General features: G+C 35.0%; 2 protein-coding genes across 2 annotated transcripts; both read right to left on the bottom strand.

The window, feature by feature from the left end:
* Positions 1–134: 134 nt before the first annotated feature.
* On the bottom strand, positions 135–5,434 carry LOC133332302 (monocarboxylate transporter 9-like). The gene is made up of 4 exons (XM_061540705.1): positions 5,264–5,434; positions 1,624–1,894; positions 335–1,531; positions 135–265 (listed from the first exon to the last, which is right to left on the bottom strand). Exons 1-4 carry the CDS (start codon positions 5,432–5,434, stop codon positions 135–137), a joined length of 1,770 nt encoding a protein of 589 aa, XP_061396689.1.
* A 3,381-nt stretch (positions 5,435–8,815) lies between these two features.
* On the bottom strand, positions 8,816–19,661 carry LOC133332301 (probable cytochrome P450 4s3). The gene is made up of 6 exons (XM_061540704.1): positions 19,511–19,661; positions 17,696–18,152; positions 16,918–17,630; positions 16,597–16,746; positions 12,178–12,233; positions 8,816–8,860 (listed from the first exon to the last, which is right to left on the bottom strand). The coding sequence occupies exons 1-6, from the start codon at positions 19,659–19,661 to the stop codon at positions 8,816–8,818; spliced, it is 1,572 nt and encodes a 523-aa protein (XP_061396688.1).
* Positions 19,662–21,238: the final 1,577 nt, after the last annotated feature.

The raw sequence follows: 21,238 nt of genomic DNA, 5'->3' as shown, positions 1-21,238 counted from the left end.
ACTTTTTCTTCACGAACTTTAGAGGTACTAGCAAAAAAATTCGCCACAAGACCTGTCCCGAATTTGTTCCTCAGGATTTAAGGGAATTGCACAGTGTAATAAAAAACATTTATATTTTGAAATTTTCACTCGATTTATTTTTCTATATTCGATCTTCGACGCCTTCTTATCAAGTACTCCAATAACCAAACTAACAGCATAAAACAAGTCAAGCCATTAATGCAGTGAATAGTCACGGCATAGCCAAATTTATCGGTAATTGATCCTGAAAGAAAAAAAAACACCAAATTAATTACAAATTATTCGAAAAAATAATAACAATCTTCAAACTTACCCAACAATGGACCCAATGTGAATGAGCTTATGGAAGTAATAATCAATTGCAATCCTGATGCGGCTGGCAAACGACTCAGTGGCACATAACTGGGGACGATTAGTGGGGCAAATAACATACGAAATCCTTTGCCAAACCCGATTACAACAAATAATAATAATATCACCTGATACGATGTGGTTAGGGTTACCAACGTGCGGCCAATCATGACAATTATAATACCAATTGCAAAAAGGAAACTATTCGACAGTTTGGCCTTTTCCAAAACAAAGGGTCCGAAGAAGCGAACAAGTATATCCATACAGCTGAGAAGAGACATTGCCATGGAAATTTGTTTATCACTGTAACCGAAACTATTCAAAATGAAGGGTGTGAGGACTGAGAAATTTATTTCGCCAAACATCATTATGGCCATGCCCACAGCCAAATTGACAAAGGTGAAATCTCTTAAGAGATCCAAATCGAAGAATAAGACAATTTTTTTACCCAAAGATAGCTGATTGCGATCCAAAGATTCTTGTTTACTCAAATCCTCCTCCTCTTTCATACTGAATGGCTTCTCCCCTTTCTCCAACAATGACTTCTCTTCAGCACAGGTACATCGTAAATATAATTCTTTATCCGCCTTGGAATAAATACTAGCTTTACTGGGTACTTCTTGAAATCGTTTATCTCGATTTTCCTCCATTCCATAGCCTCCAGATTCACTGATCTGTCTGGTGCGATACATTCTAGCTTCTTTATTTAGTGATAACTTCGAACCAAACCAACCATCATTAGAACGAGCTATCAAAGGTGTGCCACAAGGTTCCGTGATCTCATAATCCCCTAGATCTAATTCTTCTCGCTTTTCTCTTTCCCGATTTAGACAATATTTACATTTATAGCTTTCATTTTCTTTGGTATCATTTTCTGCCTCTTCTTCCGGATTTTCTTCCGTTGTTTTGGTCGATGAATGCCACAACACTGGCTGCAAAGTTAAGGAACACATAAAGGCATTTAGAATTATGGCTGCGAATACCAAAATAGATCCACGGGCTCCATAATAGGTTAACAACAAGAGGGCTATCTGTGGAAATATCACCGAACCGAGACCGGTAATGGTTAGAGTAAAGCCTGTCGCCCTTCGGCGTTTATTTTTGAAATATGTGTTAATAGCCAATGAATTGGCGGATTTATTTAGACCCAGACCAAAACCTAAGAGAAAAGATAAATCGAGGAATTATTATTTTGTAATTTTAATTTTATGTTTTTTATGTTTTATGTTTTATGTTTTCGTTCATACTTACCATAAATCGACGAGAAACATATAAAATATTGTAGAAAATTTGTACAAAACGCTGTGCCCAAGATCCCTATAAATCCCATTAAACTTCCCGCCATGGCCACCTGACGAAAGGTAAACCTGCGGAACATGGCTCCATTGACAAGTCCCACCAGTGAGGATATAGCATATTCCGAATTGATAATCGTGGTAATTTCTTTGACATCAAAACCAAAGTTTTGCATGCGCTCCCGGTAAATTAGGCCATATTGTTGATGAGGAGGGAACATCGAAAGCTGTCGAAGAATTATATTAAAATAATTAAGTGATAACAAGTGAAACTGCCGTTGTTGGGACTTTTATACCATCCACCTTGTGGTATGTATTCAAAAGGTCGGGACTTATATATACCCCCATATAGAAGTCCCGACCTTTTGAAATTCAGGAAAATTAAATTTCAAATTATATTCAAGATAGAAAACCAGACGGATCATTGTATGGAAGCCATGTAAAAACATGGACATATATTAAAAATTTTAGAGAAGTATGGTTTGATTAACTAGAAATCTGAAATGCCAAATGACAGCAAAAATGGCAAATAATGTTCAAAATACCAAAAATGGTGTGGACCCCTTTTTGTGGAAGATGTTTTCCGCCTAACGAGCCACATTACAACTTTTTTTTTGGAAATTTGGCTACAATTTTTAAAATACAAAAAATGGGGACTACGCTAAAACATGGACCTATATTGGTTATAGTCTGCAAAAATGTATGTCAGACTCCAAGAACTGACATAACCACACTTGGGTGGGTAAATACGGCTAAACCCTTAAAAGTGCCGAAAATGACACATTACTTTTAAACTGAGGCTTTATCTAAAAATAGATATATATTGAAACAACTTTCAGATGTTTTCGCCCACTAGGAACCCAGATTGCCAACTTTTCAAATTACGTGGATCCAGGATGTCAAATTGCAGCATCTCATGGAAAAATGCAGCTCAACACTGAAAATAGGATGAGACTATTACATAGAGTCTATGTCTAAACATGGACCTATATTGAATATCTTCTGCAAGGATTTCGTCCAAGAACCCGGAAAATCGATGGATAATTCTGCGAAAATTTTTGGTGATAGGAATACTGGACCTTTATATGGGAAAATAGGCTAAAACATGGTAGAAATATGGACCCATATCGACAAAATTTTTCAAAGATATTTTCACCCTTCAAGAACGTGGAATGTCAAATTACAGTCACTTCGATTGAGAAATGCGGCTAAGCCCTTTAAAATGGGCAGTCGTTTTCTCCAGGAGATATGTCAAAATATGGACCTATATTGAAAAAAATAATCAACAAATATATTTTTAACTCTCTTAGTATTCAAAATGTCCTAAAAACCACCTCCAATACTGAGACAAAAAGTACGACTAAACCTTAAAAATTTCGGCAGTCAGAGTGAATCGATTGTTTTCACTAAATTTATGGTTAGTATAAATATTGGGGACCACCATTCTCTGGCAAGGTACCAAGAGAAGTTGCGCATTAGACAACATCTTCGAATTTATTGTAAATTTTGTTAAAAATATTACGATTCGCTTCATATGAAATTTGCAAGGGAGGGATGCCAAAAGATGTGGGTAAATTTGGTTTTGTTTTGATCAATGTTTGGTTAAGAAATATAATTGAAGGAGTAGCTTCCATAACAGAACCCAACGATAACTTCATTATATATGAGTTTTAAAGTTGGTCTGAGGGGTTGAAAATTACTTATGGGGATGAAAGTCTCAGACGAGTATATTATGTTGGGGAAAAATAAATCCATTATTTTTATATAAACTATAGGACTTTATTTACGGAATGTCCAAATATGCACCGTTTTGTTGTATGATATGTTGCTATTTTAAAGGTAACTTCATAATGCCTCTCTCATAGAAGACCTGCTCTCTACTTGTCGATTTTCACAATACTGCCTAGATACCAATTTTTTTATCATTAAAGAAATTTTGCAATGCAAGAGAAAGATGATAATCGTTTGGTGCCAAGTCCGGACTGTATGGCGGATGCATTAAAACTTCCCAACCAAGCTCCAGAAGTTTCTGGCGAGAAACTATAGATGTGTGTGCCCTAGCGTTGTCCTGGTGGAACACGACACCTCTCCTGTTGCCCGTTTCTGGTCAATTGCTGTCTTCAAACGGTCCAGTTGTTTACAGTATCAGATATCAGAATTTAGCGTTTGGCCATATGGAAGCAACTCATAATACATAATAATCTCCTTCCAGCCCCACCAAATGCATAGCAGAACCTTCCTGGCCGTTAGTCCTGGTTTGGTCACCGTTTGAGGTGCTTCACCGCTCGTTGACTATGATCGTTTTCTCGCAGGGTTATCATATGTGATCCATTTATCATCATTTGTTTAAGAAATGGGTCTGTCTCGTATTTTGGCCAATGATTCGCAGAAAGAAATTCGATCCATCCTATTTTTTTTTTTTTTTTGTTAATTGGTGCGGCACACATACATCGAGTTTCTTTTTGATTCCAGCTTTGTGTAAATGGCTTAAACAGTTTTATGGTCGATTTTTAGCTCCTGGGTGATGTTACGACTGCTAACGTGCCGGTCACCTTCGATCATTTCTCCGATTTTGTCGACATTTTCGACGATTGGCCTAATGGATTTCATTTTTCCCCAACCTAATATTTTTACAGTTTTGGACATCTTGAACTCATATAGCCCTCAAATACAATTCACCATGGAATTTGAAAACAACAATCAACTGCCATACCTGCATTCTCTTGTTATATATCAATGGATTAACGTTTCATATCGAAAACGCCATTGCCGAAGGTTCCCCAGTCCCACCTACATCGTTACAACTCTTGGTGTTGTATTTGGTATTGAGAATGGAATCATTTGAAAATGGTATCAACCTCTTCGGACAGTCCTCATATAGCTTTAACCCCAAATATTCCATATTTTGAATTTTGTGGTCACGTTTTTAACCTAATCAGCTGTAATTTGGTGTTTTGGGGTCCTATCTGGGTATAAAATCTTCGTACTAAAATGTTCAATATTGGTCCATTTTAATATAGCACCTATATAACGCTACATTCCAAATGTCGGCATTTTGAGGAATTTGGGCAAGTGTTTCAATCGTTGAATCCTCTTTGAGTAGAAAATGATCAATATTAGCCCCCAGTATGTGGTATTTTGGAGGGGTTTGGGCAAGTTTTTATACCGAATGGTCTCTTTTTACAAAAATTATCAATATGGGCTTACGAGTATTTTTTCGAGCACCATTCAAGGCGAGGATTTTTTAAACATTATTATTACAAGCACCATCCTAGGCGTTTTTTAACAATATTTTTTATAAGCATTTACCCATCGATCTGGATGTAATTTCGTATAAATGGTTGATGAAATAAAATATAGGTCTATGTTTCGTTATTAAGTTTTTTACCGAATTTTTGCATCGAAGTGCCTAAAAATGTTGGTACACAAAGTAGTTCCCATTCAAAGATCCCGCTCGATGTAAGGAATTTGGAATGCACACCACGAAGTGAAGGGTATACAAAGTTTGGGCTGGTCGAACTTAACAACGTTTCTACTTGTTAATAATAACAGTTATAAATTTGCTACTTACAATAAAATTTGCATAAAAAACTTACATTACTAAGCCCCGTCGCAATGCATACAACCCAGCCCCAACCACCATCGGGCGCCACAAAATTGGGTCCTAAGTCACTTTTGTCACGGTGTTTTGATTTTTTGGGTATTGTCGTTTGTTTGTAGATGGCTGCATTGTTATTAGCACTTAGTTCCGATTTCTTCTCTGTCATGTTTATTTGTAGTTCTGCAAAAAGATAATATAAAGATTAGAATGGATTATTTTTTTATTGAAAAGAAATTAATAAAACAATTCAAGAGGTATCGGACATATAGAAATCTTTCAAAAGTGAATTCCCTTTTCAAACATTCTCTAATTTATCAAAGTTTTTATTCTTTCGTTCGAAAAAAACTTAATAGCGGTTGGGTAATTACCGTTTTGATTTGCCATAAATTGTTAGTTTACACAACGCCACCATCTCCCCACATATGAATTATGCGTGACGTTTGGGGTAATTTCACAATTGACAGATATTATCTAGCGTCAAAGATAGCGCGAAGTGACACATATGTATGCACAATGTTTTATTGGGGGATTAATTAATTTATTTTTTCAATTTGATTTTAATTTTAATTACACAATTTAGGCAAACGGATAAAACAAATTGTTAAAACAAAAATTGTCAAATTGTAAATACAAAGTAATAATAGAAAACTCAGAAATTATTTCATTCAATATCAACCCACTTTTAAAATTATCACATCAAATATTTGTAAAAACAATTACTGGCGTCGAAGATTAAGATATATTTATTTGTTTGTTTTGTTGTTACACGTTTCTATTGAATTTCCTTCCTATTCACAATTTCCCGTAGTCCGCCGCGTTCATTTCGCTGTGAATTGTTCTGAGCAGCTGAGACTAACCGACTGATTGTTGTGTTGATGCCTGCGCGATTTGTTTGTTTTGCTATATATCGCGCAAATACAATAGAAATTTCATCAATTATATTTATTGAGAACCAAATTCATGGGTTCTCAATAAATAACTTTTTTTTGTCAACATGAGAGCCGTTAATTGCCGTGTGTGAGGCAGTAATGGGATAAATTATAGCAGCCCTAAGTTATTGTCATTCCTAAGTTAATTTTATAATGCTTGGAATTTGTTCCTTCTTCCAGGCTTTTCTGGGAGTGTCACTTTAATTTAGTTAGCGCAATTCGAAGATTTATTTTAGAAACTAAGGTACGATGCAGTCCCGAAACCTAGCCTAGCACAAAAAGCGCGGTATAAACAGAAAAAAGTTAAGTGTTTTGGAAATTTCCATCTCTGTCAACACATGTTAAATTTTTTTTCGATCTGGCAACTCCTTCATATAGAAAGAAGTGTTCAAATTTTTTTACAATGCTAAAATTAGAAACGCGTGCTATCATTAAATATTTACATACAAAATGTTTATCGAGGCCAGAAATTCATAATGGTATGGTGAATGTGTTAGGTGAAAGTGCTCCTTCATATGCAACAGTAAAAAATTGGGTTGCTGAATTTAAACGTGGTCGTACAAGCGTACAGCAACAACAACATCAATTGTAGCCAACGAGCATGATATGCTATTAAATGATCGACGAATAAAAGTGCGTGGAATTGCTTATATCATGGGCATCTCACACGAGCGAGTCCATTTAATTTAGCATGAAGATCTACAGATGAAAAAGCTTTCTGAAAGATGGATGCCGCATTTATTAAAAGTCGATCATAAACGCATAAGAATGGACAGTTCTCATGCTTGTTTAGGTCGTTTTAAGCTAAATAAAATGAATTTTAAGAGTGGTTTCATAACTGTTAGTGAAACATGGATCCACCACTATACTCCAGAGACAAAATAACAATCCAAACAATGGACTGAAGCTGGAGAAAGTGCCCAAAAGAAGGCAAAAACAATTCAATCGGGGGGTAAGGTTGTGGCAACGGTTTTTTGGGACTTTAAAGGTATTTGTTGATTGACTTTCTGCAAAAGGTAAACAATCAATTCAGAATACAATTGCAACCTTTTGGATCAATTAAATGTACAAATACGAGAAAAACGTCCTGGCTTACAACACAAAAAAAAATCTGATGAAGACAACGCACCGGCGCGCAAGAGTGTTTTTACAATGGCTAAAATCAACGAATTAAAGTACGAACTGCTTGACCACACACATTATTTTTCTGATTTAGCTTCCAGTGACTTTTACTTGTTCCCAAATCTAAAAAAAATCCTTATTGGCAAGCGTTTTAGCTCAAATAATATGCAATTACAGTTGTAAATCACTATTTTGAAGACCTTGAAGAAAACTATTTTAATCAAGTGAAAGAATTGCTAGAAAAGCGTTGCACTAAGTGTATGGAAGTTTCAGGAGATTATATTGAAACATAAAAAATACTAACTATTCCGAACCGCCCTTGTATTTGATGGCTTAAAGAAAAATAACATAGATTGACAAAAAGCTCTTGCTGTTCTTTTGTAATTAAGGGGACCCCCATTCTCGGGGTCGAAATATTTTTTGATTTAATTCGATTCTACACTAATTTAAGAATGTCCCTACAAAATTTCAAGAGAAAATCTCAAGAACTCTTGAAAATATAGCCGATTTATTGCGTCAGCATCAAGTGACGACTAAAGGGCTTCTCAAACTTGAAACGGGTTTTTCTCTTTTGCGAATGGCGGGCACGATAACTCAAAAACTAATAACCCAATCGATTCCAAATTTTTACACGTTTCTCTGTGAGTGTATAGCTATCGTATGAACTAGGATAAAGCCAATCGGTGAAATCTTCCTTATTTTTAACTTGGTTTTTGGTCAAAAATTTCCGATTTTCCAAAAATATTTTTTCAAAGGTCCGCCATTTTGTTAATTTTAGAGCGAAGTAAATAAACACCGTTGGAATTTTCGGATTCCGATGTTCCAGTGAGGAGTTATCATGCCCGCCATCGAAAATAAGGACTTTTCTTTAATTACAAAAAACAACAACAAAACAATAACAAACATTTTTTGTAAATTATTTTTCTTCTCTTTTAAATCTTCAAATATATATGTGCAAAGTTACAAACCTTAACAAGCATTGGTATTGATTTACCAGCCCATTGAAAATCTTGAAAAATTAAAATCGAGAATGGGTGGGGTTCCCTTAAATAAAAGTCATCCTTTTCGATGGCGAGCATGATTGCCGATCACTGGAACATCCGAATGTCAAAATTTCAACGCAATTATAACAAAACTAATAACATCAGCTTTGAAATCCGGAGGAGAATAGTGTTGGCCAACAGATACGACTGTGTAAGCAACTCAAAATCGAGATGCTAATATTATTAGCGCTGTTGTATGAATCTGAAGCATGGGTATATGCGCAAGCAGACGAGACAGCTCTTGTAATGTTTGAGAGAACAATTCTCCTGATCTATGATTCGATCTGATTCGACGGTGAATACCAAAGTCGAATGAACCATGAGCTATACCATATATTTTTCTGGCATCGACATAGTCAGACGTATCGAACTCCAGCGACAGCGTTGGCTAGGACATGTTGTGAGAATGGATGAAGATGCCCCAGCTCAAAAGGCATATAAAAGCGATCCAAGCTAAGGTTCACGTAGAAGGGGAAGGCCATGAATAGAAGACAACATCTCGGAAAATGGTCTTTCAAATTGGATGAGATGTGCACAAGACCGACGCGTCTGGAAATTTTGTTTAAGGTCGGCATATGGAACAACCGTTCTGTCATAAGCCAGCTAAGTAATTAATATTTATACTAACCATATATTTAATGCATTAGGATGGATCGAATGACGGACATTTTTTTAAATTGAATTAATGAAATTAGTTTTGATTGAACACGTTATATAGAGATATGGCCACTGATTACAAATGTGAAATCAGAATTTGAAAATCAAACAAAATGAATCCGAAATGGCGGATCAGACATAAGAAAATATTAAATATTTAATTTATTATTAAAATCATAAAACTATGGGATGATTTAAAAAGTTTCAAATATAGCCGATTTGGTTATAAAACATTCTTGGGCTCATAGTGCTAGTCCACTAATATTTTATAAAAAATGTCCCATAACGAAAGTGATTCCTTAAATTCCTTTAACCAATGTTGCATTGTCAGGTTAAGTGTCATAGGCTGAGGGTATGCCTAATTACAAGTTCTTGGGTGGATAATGAATTTTGGTCCAAATAGGGTGGTATTCTTATATTGGGGCTATTCCAAAAATTGGGCCCATTTATTTCAATTTTAATAGTTAATCAACAGTGAAATACACATTACCCGTTATGGTTTTTAATACCTCATTTTGAGTTTTTTGAATAATTCAATAATAATTTTTTATAGACAAGTACAAGTGATCTAAAAAACCTAAAAATAAAACCAGTAAGAAAAGTAGTAAAGTCGGACGAAGCCGACACTATGATACCCTTCACCACTATGAGTATATAAAACAGGACTATTATCATGAAATTGTATGAAATAAAATATGTGATATTTATCTACATGTTAAACGACCTAGATCTATCCATAAACATGTCATTAGTTTGTTACAATGGAACAAAAGTATGTAAATCGACTTCAAACAAATATCTAAAGGTCATCCGTTGGGCTAGGTCTGTATTTCTAGAAAACCCAATTACGTTATTCTATACTCAATTTTGAACGTTGTTCAAAATTTGATGTCAATCTAACAAATATGAGGAGTTTGATGCACAATTTACTTATATATGGATGCTATATCCAAATATGAACCGATTTCAACGAAACTTGTCACAGGTTAGGCTATACTGATTTCAGTACGTTTTGTTCTTATCAGCCATATATTGGTTCCTTGGTGCGTCAATTACTTAAAATCAATCTATAATATAAGGGAGCTTACATCTAAATCTCAACCGATTTTCACTAAACATGGCACACATTATTCTGGTTTAATTCAAAACGTTATGCAACGTATATATATATATATATATATATATTAAAATCTGAATCGATTTTCACGAAACTCAGCACACATCATTCCAGCATCAATTCAGTATGTTATGCCAAATTTCGTGCAAATCGAAAGATATATGGGACTTTGGTGCACCATTTACATGAAAACGGACGAAGTTATATATGGGAGCTATATCTAAATCTGGACCGATTTTCACGAAACATACCAGACATCATTCTAGGCTCAATTCAGTACGTTATGTCAAATTTCGTGCATATCGAAAGATATATAGGGACTTTGGTGCACCATTTAAATGAAATCGGACGAAACTATATATGGGAGCTATATCTAAATCTTGACCTATTTTCACAAAACTTGGCGGACATCATTTTAGACTCAATTCAGTACGTTATGTCAAATTTCGTGCATGTGGAATGATATATAGGGACTTTGGTGCACCATTTAAATGAAATCGGACGAAACTATATATGGGGGCTATATCTAAATCTGGACCGATTTTCACGAAAATTGGCAGACATCACTCAATTAAGTACGTTATGCCAAATTTCGTGCAAATCGAAAGATATATAGGGACTTTGGTGCACCATTTACATGAAATCTGACGAAACTATATATGGGAGCTATATCTAAATCTGGACCGATTTTCACGAAACTTGTCAGACATCACTCTAGGCTCAATTCAGTACGTTGTGCCAAATTTCGGGCAAATCGAAAGATATATAGGGATTTTAGTGCACCATTTACATGAAATCTGACGAAACTATATATGGGAGCTATATCTAAATCTGGACCGATTTTCACGAAACTTGTCAGACATCACTCTAGGCTCAATTCAGTACGTTGTGCCAAATTTCGTGCATATCGAAATATATATAGTGACTTTGGTGCACCATTTACATGAAATCGGACGAAACTATACATGGGAGCTATATCTAAATCTGGACCGATTTTCACGAAATTTGGCAGACATCGCTCTAGGCCCAATTCAGTACGTTATACCAAATTTCGTCCAAATCGAAAGATATATAAGGACTTTGAAACACCAGTTACATTACATCGGACGAAAATATAAATGGGAGCTATATCTAAATCTGAACCGATTTTTCCCAATTTCAAGAGGGTTCGTCCTTGGGCCAAACAAATGAGCTGTGCCAAATTTCATCCAATTCGGATCATAAATGTGACCTGTACTTTGCTCACAAAAATACATGGACAGACAGACAGACGGACGGACATGCTTAAATCGACTTAAAAAGTGATTCTATGCATATTCTCAAAAGGAACCATGGGTCTATCTCGTTTCCTTTTCCCTGTACCACAGTGTGGTGAAGGGTATAAAAAATAAGTGCAATATTCAGAATAAGCAGTATATTGAAAAGAAATTATAATAAAAATTATAATTCCTTTCAATTGTCAATAGATCAATAAAAAACGCTCTTGAACGTCGAACAAAATATGAAATAAAAACCAGTTTTTTATTTTCATCAAAAATACCTGACCAAAAAAGCCCAACAAAAAGCATCAATGATTAAAAAAAAGAAAGTTGTAGTTCATAATACTCGAAGTTCTCATGTCATAATTAAAATTTTTGTTCTGCACTGGGAATAATACACAATCCATATATTGATTAAATTCATAAATTTATCTGCACTTCTGTTATACTTTTGTATAAGCTGATATATTAGTTTACATGTCAGCCTAAAAATATGCAATATTTGTAGTGAATTTACGTACTTCTGTATATCAGTTATTATTTATTTTATTATAACCTCCACCAAAACCTCATTACAAAAAATTCCATACCGATTATTTTTATACTCTAGACTTACAGCAAATAATAATTTACACTTTGCTATGGTAAAATGTGACTCATCGAAATATTAGTTTTGTATCCCATGTTTTTTTGAGCCAAATCGATTTAAAAATATCCATCCGTCAGTCTGGCTGGCTGATATTATGATTTAATAAAAACTTTTCACATCGTAATACTTTTACCAAACCTAATTCAAGTCGATTGAAGGAACCCATCGGTTCATTCCTCCTTGTATCCTCTCGCAAAGTGCCATAATTATGAAAATTTGTCAATTCAATATTAAAGGAATGGTATGTTCGTTTTGATACAAACATTGCACATCAAATTGTTTTTATTACACGATGTTTGCAGAATGTTATGTATCGGTAAACGTTTTAATGTACCCCTATACAAGTGAATCCATAAATTTTCGGTTTTTAGGTACAGTTTTCAACCCACAGGACTGTAATTTGACTGTTCGGTTCCTAGGAGGATGAAGAACATATAAGCAGAAAATATAAAGTTCCCGCTGCATTTTTTTTAATATTTAAGCATCATTTTTACTATCAAAGTAATAGCAATTTAAAATCGGAGATCTTGGTGAGTGACAAACATATTTGCAGTAAATGTTCGATATGGGTCGATGATTTGTCATAGCCGTCCCTATATTTTGAATAGCAAATCTTTATACCAAACGTTATTAATATTTTGTCATATTAATATTTGTCCATGTTTTGGTATAACCTCAATTTTTTAGTATTTTGTGGATTTCATTCACGTTTCAACTGATGTCGCTGTAATAATATAGTATTGGTTCTCATGGGTTGGGAAATCATTCTTACCAAAAATTACCTATATCGGTGATCATATGTAGTCCCCATAGTCCCCTACTATTAAAAGTTCACCACTTTGAAAATATTTTCATTGTTCTAGGCGCGTTTTCCATTACAAGCAGTAATATTGCATATCAACATTTTCGGGAATTGTAGTCCCTAGACCAATTTTCCAGCTTAGTTATCTGTTTAAAAGTCCCGATCAATTTTAGGTATTTTGAATGTTCACCTCATGGTGGAGATTAAAAAAGTTCGGACTAAACGAAGATTTGATATGTTAAATGTATTTTTAGGAAATATTTACACGTGGGAAGTAAATCCAAGTACTCACCAATACCTCAAAAACTACTTGTACGACATAAGAGGGCTACTATATAATAATGAGTGGGTGAATATTTATTTTAAAATTACGATTTCATTTTTTCTCAAGGTATCACGCTTGAGAATTTATCCCGTTTTCCCTACGCTCAAACCAATTATTGAAGCACTTTTCATTCAGATAGAGACTGATCCAAATATGCCTTGGAGGTTTCACAAAAATTTTGGGGACAAAAATCGTAGACAACACATAAAGTATTAGATGTGTAATATAAAGTAGTAATTGGGTTCCAAAAAAATGGTAGTATGACGGATGACCCATCAATTCCACATTTTGGCCCATCAGAAAGGCGCTGATTTGAGCCAATGAGAGAGACCTATTGCGAAAGTTTTCGAATTTCTTCAAGGCTTTAGTAAAAAGAATGAGATGTACCACACAGAATTAACATCCTACGGTGCTTACGAGGAAGATATGGGCGATCATTTGCTTCGATTTAAACATTGTGCGAAAAGAAAAAAAAAACACATTTTTGAGCACAGGTGCTCATGCAATATCGAATGATATGTCTCTATTTCACGGTACGTCACTTGGGTCATAGAATATTGACAAGAGTTGGGTAGTTCCTGATCGAACTAGTTAATTGGAACTATTGCGAGAATGGAGCAAGCTCTTAAGAAATATTAGAAATCCATATTTTTCGGCAGATGGCTGTACTGATAGATGTCGCATAAAGTATCGATCAAACAGATTCAGATTTATGCTCGTTGGAAGGGTGACATTTCGCAGTAAAAAACTATTTTGCTGTTTTTTGTTTGCTGAATTCCGTTGTAAGTTACAGGGTGTTAACGAAGGAAGTGACCAAAGAGAATATTCGGCACATTTTACAGGTCTTCTCTGATACTTTTTCATTCATCAACGAATCAACACGGAACCATGTGAACACAAAATGCTTTATGCAATTCAGACTCCTAGATAGTTTTTTTGAATGTCTCTCTTTCATCGTTCTCTTTATTCTTATTATTATAATTTATTATTATAATAATAAAGAGAACGATGAAAGAGAGACATTCAAAAAAACTATCTAGGAGTCTGAATTATAATAATAAAGAGAACGATGAAAGAGAGACATTCAAAAAAACTATTTAGGAGTCTGAATTACATAAAGCAAAGGATCTATATTAAGATCGATCCGCTCCGTGAAATTGCCCAACTCTAATATTGACCACTTGTCAGTAAAACACAGTTTTCATAATACTATCGGAATGTGATTCATCTTCGATGTACTTGTGATAATCCACATCGAAAATTGTGAAAAATTATAGCACGAAAACGTATATAATGTGCTAGCAAAATGATTTTTCCAAGTCATTGGAAACAGCACAACACATGGTGGTACGCCAAACTGTACTAAGTTTTTTTCTACAAAAAGTAAATTTTCCCAATACAAATTCAAAAAATGTCATCAGACAACACCTAGTGTTACCTAGACCTGAATTATATATAGTACCATTGTATAATATATTTTAGTATTTAATTTTGTTCTAATCTATACTAATAAAAGAGTAAAGTGATTGATTGACTGACTAATTTAACGATTCATCAACGCCCAGACGAAACTGCTGAAGCTAGAATCTTGAAATTTTGGGTGAGGGTCACCCTTGGTCCAAAGGTGACAGATAAGGCTGGGTTTTTGGAAATTCGTACTAGAACGGTACGAAAAGTACTAAATGTGATACCATTTGTATTTGGCGAACCGGTGGAGCTAGAACTCTGAAATTTGGTTTGGTGGTCGTTGATGGAGTGTAGGATAGATGTACCAAAGGGTTTTTGGAAATTCGTACTAGAACCGTACGAAAAGTACTAAAAATACTAAATATGGTATCATTTGTATTTGGCGAACCAGTATAGCTAGAAATCTGAAATTGAGGGTCACTGATGGAGTGTAGAATAGATGTAGCAAATGACTTTTTTGGAAATTCGAACTATAAGCATTGGAAAAGTTCTGAAATGTACTAAATTTGGTACAATTTCGTAGCATGTGAATAGATTGAGCTAAAAACTTGAAATTTGGAATGCAAATTAAGGTTGAGAATTAGGGTCGATATGAGGAGAGTTTGGAAAGCGTGCACTCATGTGTACGAAAAGTACTATATGGTACTATATTTGGTACAAATTTGATTTGGAGGTACAAATCGAGCTGGAATCCTGGAATTTGAAATTAAAATTACCGTGGGAGTGTAGGAGTGGGATATGAACGTAGTTTTGGAAATTTGTTACTTATGTGTACGAAAAGTACTAAATCGTACTATAATCGGTACAGTTTGGATTTGGGTGTACCTATAGAGCGGGAACAATGAAATTTGGAGTCAGGATCACTGTAGGGGTGTGGGATTGGGGTCAGGATTCAGTTTACAAAAATAATACTTATGGGTACTAAATGGTACTAAATTTGGTACAATTTGAATTTAAGGTGACCCAATAGAGCTGGAATCATGAAATTTGGAGACAAAATCACTGTTGAGGTGTAAGATTCGTACTACAGTGTACTAAATTTGGTACAATTTAATTTGTGGGTGAACCGATAGAGTTGGAATCCTGAAACTTGGATTAAGGATCAGTGTGGGATTGGGGTATGTAGAAAGTTTTGGAAATTGGTACTACTGTGTACTAAATTTGGTACAATTTGTATTGTGGGTGAACCGATAGAGTTTGAATCCTGAAACATGGATTTAGGATCACTGTGGGGGTGTATGATTGCGGTATATACGAAGTTTTGGAAATTTGAACTAATGTGTACCAAATTTGGTACAATTTGAATTGTGGGTAGAGTTTGAATCCTGAAACTTAGATTTAGGATCACTGTAAGGTGTTGGTTTGGGTTAAGTAGGAAATTGTGGAAATTCGTACTACTGTGTACAAAATTTGGTATAATTTGAATTGTGGGTGAACCTATGGAGTTGGAATCCTGAATCTTGGATTTAAAATCACTGTCAGGGTGTAGGTTTGGGTTAAGTAGGAAGTTTTGGAAATTCTATTACTAAATTCGGTACAATTTCAATTGTGGGTGAATTAATAGAGTTGGAATCCTGAAACTGGAATTTGGAATCATTGGTTGAGGAGGGTACTTACGGAAATAATGTGTGCTAAATGGAAAATTTGTTAAAATTTTGATTTTAGAGCTCGAATCATGAAATTTGGTACTAAATGGTACTCAAATTTAATTTATGGTCGATATTAATGTGTGGATTGTTTTTTTCAGACATATGCAGTTTTATCTACAAATAAAATAATATGTTTATACATTATTAAATATTTCCTACATTCGCTAACGAAGTTGCGGGCATATGCTAGTATAAACTATTACAAATGTTTTGATTTTTTTTAAATATTATTTATTTTCAAATTTATATACATATTTACAACAAAATAACTTAAAGCTACGACAAACTTAAAACTCTAAATTCAATCACGTGACTTGATGCGAATTCTTATGCCATTTCCACTTTTAGTAACCAATTCTGGCAAAGCATTTGGTTGGAAGCCCTTGGCTGGTAAAAATTCGAAATTACGCAGGAGATAGGATAGGGAACATTTCAATTCCAACATGGCGAATTTTTGACCTGTAAGGAAATGGGAAGAAAACATTAAAATAAATAAAACTCGTCAGTGATTGTAGCTCTGAGGGGGTAATTTAAAATTAAGTCGATAATCCGAAGTTTTCATAAGTCGATTTTAGGGACAATTGAATTTCGATTATAATACATATAAATATTTCATATCACTTTACTTACCAATGCAATTACGTGGTCCAGCACTGAATGCCACATAACTGAATGGATGCATCTTATTCGACTTATCCAAAAACCTCTGAGGATCAAATTTCTCGGGATCAGGGAAATGTGTTTCATCACGATGTAAAATGTGAGCTAAAATGCTCACGTTCGTTCCTTTGGGTACAGTCAATTTACCAATTTGTAAATCTTCAGTATTGCAACGGGCAAATGTGGGCACCGAAGGATACAGACGGAGTGTTTCCTTAATGACAGCTTCCAAATATGGCATATTGTCTTTTTCATTACCCTCCAAAGCCATACATTCCTCATAGGCTTCCTGTTGCACCTCAGGATTTTGTGATAGGAAATAGATGGCAAAACCAATGGCCGAACTTGTGGTATCGTGACCCTCAAACATAAACGTATCAACTTCTTCACGTATTTCACGATCTGTCAGATCAACACCCTCCATTTGTGAGATCAGCAGCATATCGAGAAAAGCGAAACGTTTTTTATTTCCACTGTCGTTGTCGAGGGAGTTTTGAGCATCGGACATTGTTTGAATTTTGGCATCTTCTAACATTTTACGACGCAACTTGATGACACGGTTGGTTTCGTCGTGTAAAATCTTAAGGCAAGCATCACGTTGACGACCAGCTTCAGTGTATTGGAAGAAAGGATTGACCCGCTGCCACACCGAGAAGGCTTTCATGTGCAGGATGTGACAAATTCTGGAAAAAAATAATGAAAACAATTAAATTAAATGGAAAATATAAGTATTAAATTTTGATCTTACTTCTGGACAGCCTTAACATATTCCGATTCTGATTGTAGTTGGGCATTTTTCTTAATACCCATTGCGGTTTCGCAAATAACATCCAAGGCGAACAATGTAATATAGGGATAGATATCGAATTCTTCGGTGCCATTACATTTCTCCTTTAGACGGCTAGCCAAAATTTTGCAATTTTCTTCCATGGGTTCTTTGAATTCACTCAAAATACGGAAATGAAAAGCTGGAGTCAAAAGCTTCCTTCTTCTGTGCCATGTTTCACCACTGCTTGTCAACAGGCCCTTTCCCAGCCATGGTTCCAAACTTCTGTAATTACTCGATTTGTGCAACAGCGTATTGTTGCTCAACAATTGCTTGACATCATCTGGATCGGTGAAGAATATCACCAAATCCTTACCCATCCAAATGCGGAAGGTGGCTCCATGTTTTTTACGCAACTCCTTGAACCAGTTGAGAATTTCTGGAAAATTAATAGAAATTTGTAAGAATTTATTTTTAAATAATTTTTTTTTGAAGGTGTGTATTTAGACGTAGTTTCATCTGATTGGCTTTAACATGACGTTGTGGAATGACCTCCCCGCGGTGTCACCTGTGGTATCTATTTTCATCACCCGTTGAAATAGTGAGCTAATATGGAAGGAGTATTTCGAAAAACTTCTGGTATCAAATAGTAGCGGTGAAGAGGATACCCCAGAACCAATAATAGATGACGGTATAGAGTATTTACCACCTAGCCAAGATGATGTCAGAATAGCAAACAATTGGCTGAAGAATAATAAAGCAGCAGGTGCCGATGGGCTACAAGCCGAACTATTCAAGACTGGTGGTCAGATGCTGGTAAGGAGCATGCACTAGCTGATTAGTACAATTTGGCTAGCAATGACATTATTGGACCATACCAATGCGGCTTCAGGCCTGGCAAGCCCACCATTGACCAGATTTTCACTCTGCGAAATCCTAGAAAAAACCCACGAAAAACATCGACACATTCCACCCATACGTCGACTATAAAGCCGCATTCGACATCCCTATCGGTTCAAAGGTGTTTAAAGTCATGCCTGCGTTTGGCATTCCTGCAAAATTAATTCGGATATGCAGGATAACTCTAACTCTTGTGCCAGGATCAGCAGTTAAAGTCGGAAATGACCTCTCGGAGCCCTTTAATACCGAACGAGGATTCAGACAAATTTGTCGTGTGAACATTTTAGTATCCTGCTGGAAAAGGTCATAGAGAGGCAAAGGTGAACAGAAATGGCACAATGGTAAAAAATAATTTTTTTGAATACATAGAAAAGCGTGGATTTTTTAGAAAATATTTTTTCGATATTTAGCAAGGCGTGGATTAAAAAATTAATTTTTGAATATCAAGCAAGATGTGGATTTTTTAAAAATATATATTTTTTGATTATCAAGCAAGATGTAATTTTTTTTAATATATTTTTTTGACAAATGTTGATTTTTTTATTGTCCAGACTTTAAAGGGCAATGTATTTTGACCCGGTAATAACATTTATATTTTTTATAACTTGTTGTGATTTTTTTTATATTCATGCTTACGGTTGACATACTTTTCGAGCAAAAACTTGATTATCTCAAATGGGTGAAAGTCCAGAAAAAAATCTAGACACACCCTCTGATGATATGATAACAACAAAACATACTATTTCACAATATGACGGGAGCTATTTATATTTTGAGGACGAGCCTTCTTTTGGAGTAATTGTTGCACACTTTGTTCGATATTTTGAGTTCGATCGATATTTTGAAATGGAGTTAATTTTTATTTTTTGAATTTTCAATTTTTCCCTTAACACTTACGTCCTTTTTTAGCATTCTCCATAAGTTCACCAACTGTAGGTCCTGGTACTGTCGTTGACCATTTTATTAGCCTTATATATTCCGCAATTTTTGATAGACAACTCATGAACAAGGCCAATACGGCAAGACCAACTAAAGCCAAGCTATTCATTTTAGTTCGTTAGTAGTTCGTATTATAAAAAAATTAAATTCACACACAACTTCTTATTGATTCACTGTCTTTCTTGGGATTTTATTTTGTTTAAACAATTATTACACTAATTAGCTCATAAAATCATTTAGCCACTATTAGCCGTAAATAAATTTATTTGGTCTTAATCAAAGTCACAAGCACAAGCGGAATGTTTACATTGAACACCGCTACCTGTACTAATCGGCTGAATACGTCGCGTGCCTTATTTATATACCGTTTCGTAGCGGATTCTCTCGTTCTTATCTTCCTTTAAGAAAAAAAAACAACAAAACAAAATTTGTTAGACGCTCCTCTTTTTCCCTTATCTCATGGAAACATTTCAGTGGTACAGATAATACAGTGTGGGGGCCAATACATTATAACTTTGGCCTTCGTACAGAATAGTGTTATATTTTAAATGAACCGGAAAAATTGATTTTAGACCGTCTGTGACATATTAAGTGGATGAGGTTAATTCAAATATATTTTTAATTAGATTTATTTCTATAAAGACATTGTGGAGTTTTAACCTTATGGGAGCTGTTGTGCCATTGTTTTGCCTAGTTTGGACCATGGGCCGCTTGAAGTTAACCTGTATACCACATATTTGCGGTCAATAACCATAAAAACAAATATATATATATATATATATATATCTACGCCTCCGAACCATAGTATGCTAAGTCGACTTAGCATGTTTTAAAGATCTTTACGTTTTTAGATACTACGGTATTTAATTTATATTCTCTGAAATTTTGGCAATCATCGGCCAATCCAAACCGAACTTATAAGCAAAATGTACTTAGCATGGCCCGTAAGATATATGAAACTTCCATATTTTGAGAGCTTCTACTGAAAAACTCACTTTTCAGACTTAGCATACTATGGTTCGGAGGCGTCGATATATGTATATATATATATATCGTTATAGCTTTCGAATGGGTTAAGCTTTTTTAGTTATTTTTTTATTGGAATTTTATTTAGGTGTTTCCCAACCCCTCTGCAAATTTTTGTGGCCTAGACAACATGGGACCATCAGATTTGTCCGATTTGAATCAAACTTTATTATCTTTACCAGTCCAAGATCAAGACGGAATATGAGACTAATTGGTCCGCACCTTCTGGTACCTCCTCTCCTCCTCTAGGATAAAAAAACATATGCCTTATATAAAGCCAATAATAAAACCGCAAGCCAAAGGCTGAGGGTATATATCGATCGGCAACACCGACTGACATTTTTTTACTTTTTTGTATTAAAATGGTTAACTAATTTATCTCGCACGTTGGAGTATGAAATTCTAAGATGATTTTACAATTTCCGTTCATATGTTGTAATCATACTACCATCGGAGGATATATAGATGATGCCTGTCGATTTTCTGCATTTTCTAGCGATGGTAATTAATATAAGCCCTCCTTTAGGTAATCATACAACCTTCGGAGGATATAGAGATGTAAAACAAAAAAGGTCATGTTATATAAATGATCTAGCCCCATCCAAATACCTTGGATGATCCCCGGCGCAAGTGACTATGTTTTAGCATTACGAAGTGACT

This window comes from Musca vetustissima, unplaced genomic scaffold, assembly GCF_032173495.1.
Source record: "Musca vetustissima isolate MV318-11 ecotype Yass unplaced genomic scaffold, APGP_CSIRO_Mvet_v1 utg5888, whole genome shotgun sequence".
NCBI classification, from domain to species: domain Eukaryota; kingdom Metazoa; phylum Arthropoda; class Insecta; order Diptera; family Muscidae; genus Musca; species Musca vetustissima.
This window is presented reverse-complemented; position numbering and strand designations above follow the sequence as displayed.

What these genes read in the sequence shown, in the direction of transcription:
- LOC133332302 (XM_061540705.1), bottom strand. Translation starts at nt 5,434, where the DNA reads ATGACAGAGAAGAAATCGGAACTAAGTGCTAATAACAATGCAGCCATC. An exon ending in ATGTTTCTCGTCGATTTATG is followed by an intron (nt 1,532 to 1,623) that starts GTAAGTATGAAC and finishes CTTTTCTCTTAG; the next exon opens with GTTTTGGTCTGGGTCTAAAT. An exon ending in CACATTGGGTCCATTGTTGG is followed by an intron (nt 266 to 334) that starts GTAAGTTTGAAG and finishes TTTTTCTTTCAG; the next exon opens with GATCAATTACCGATAAATTT.
- LOC133332301 (XM_061540704.1), bottom strand. Translation starts at nt 19,661, where the DNA reads ATGAATAGCTTGGCTTTAGTTGGTCTTGCCGTATTGGCCTTGTTCATG. An exon ending in GGAGAATGCTAAAAAAGGAC is followed by an intron (nt 18,153 to 19,510) that starts GTAAGTGTTAAG and finishes TTAATTTTCCAG; the next exon opens with AAATTCTCAACTGGTTCAAG. An exon ending in ATCGACTTGAATTAGGTTTG is followed by an intron (nt 8,861 to 12,177) that starts GTAAAAGTATTA and finishes CCATTTTCCGAG; the next exon opens with ATGTTGTCTTCTATTCATGG.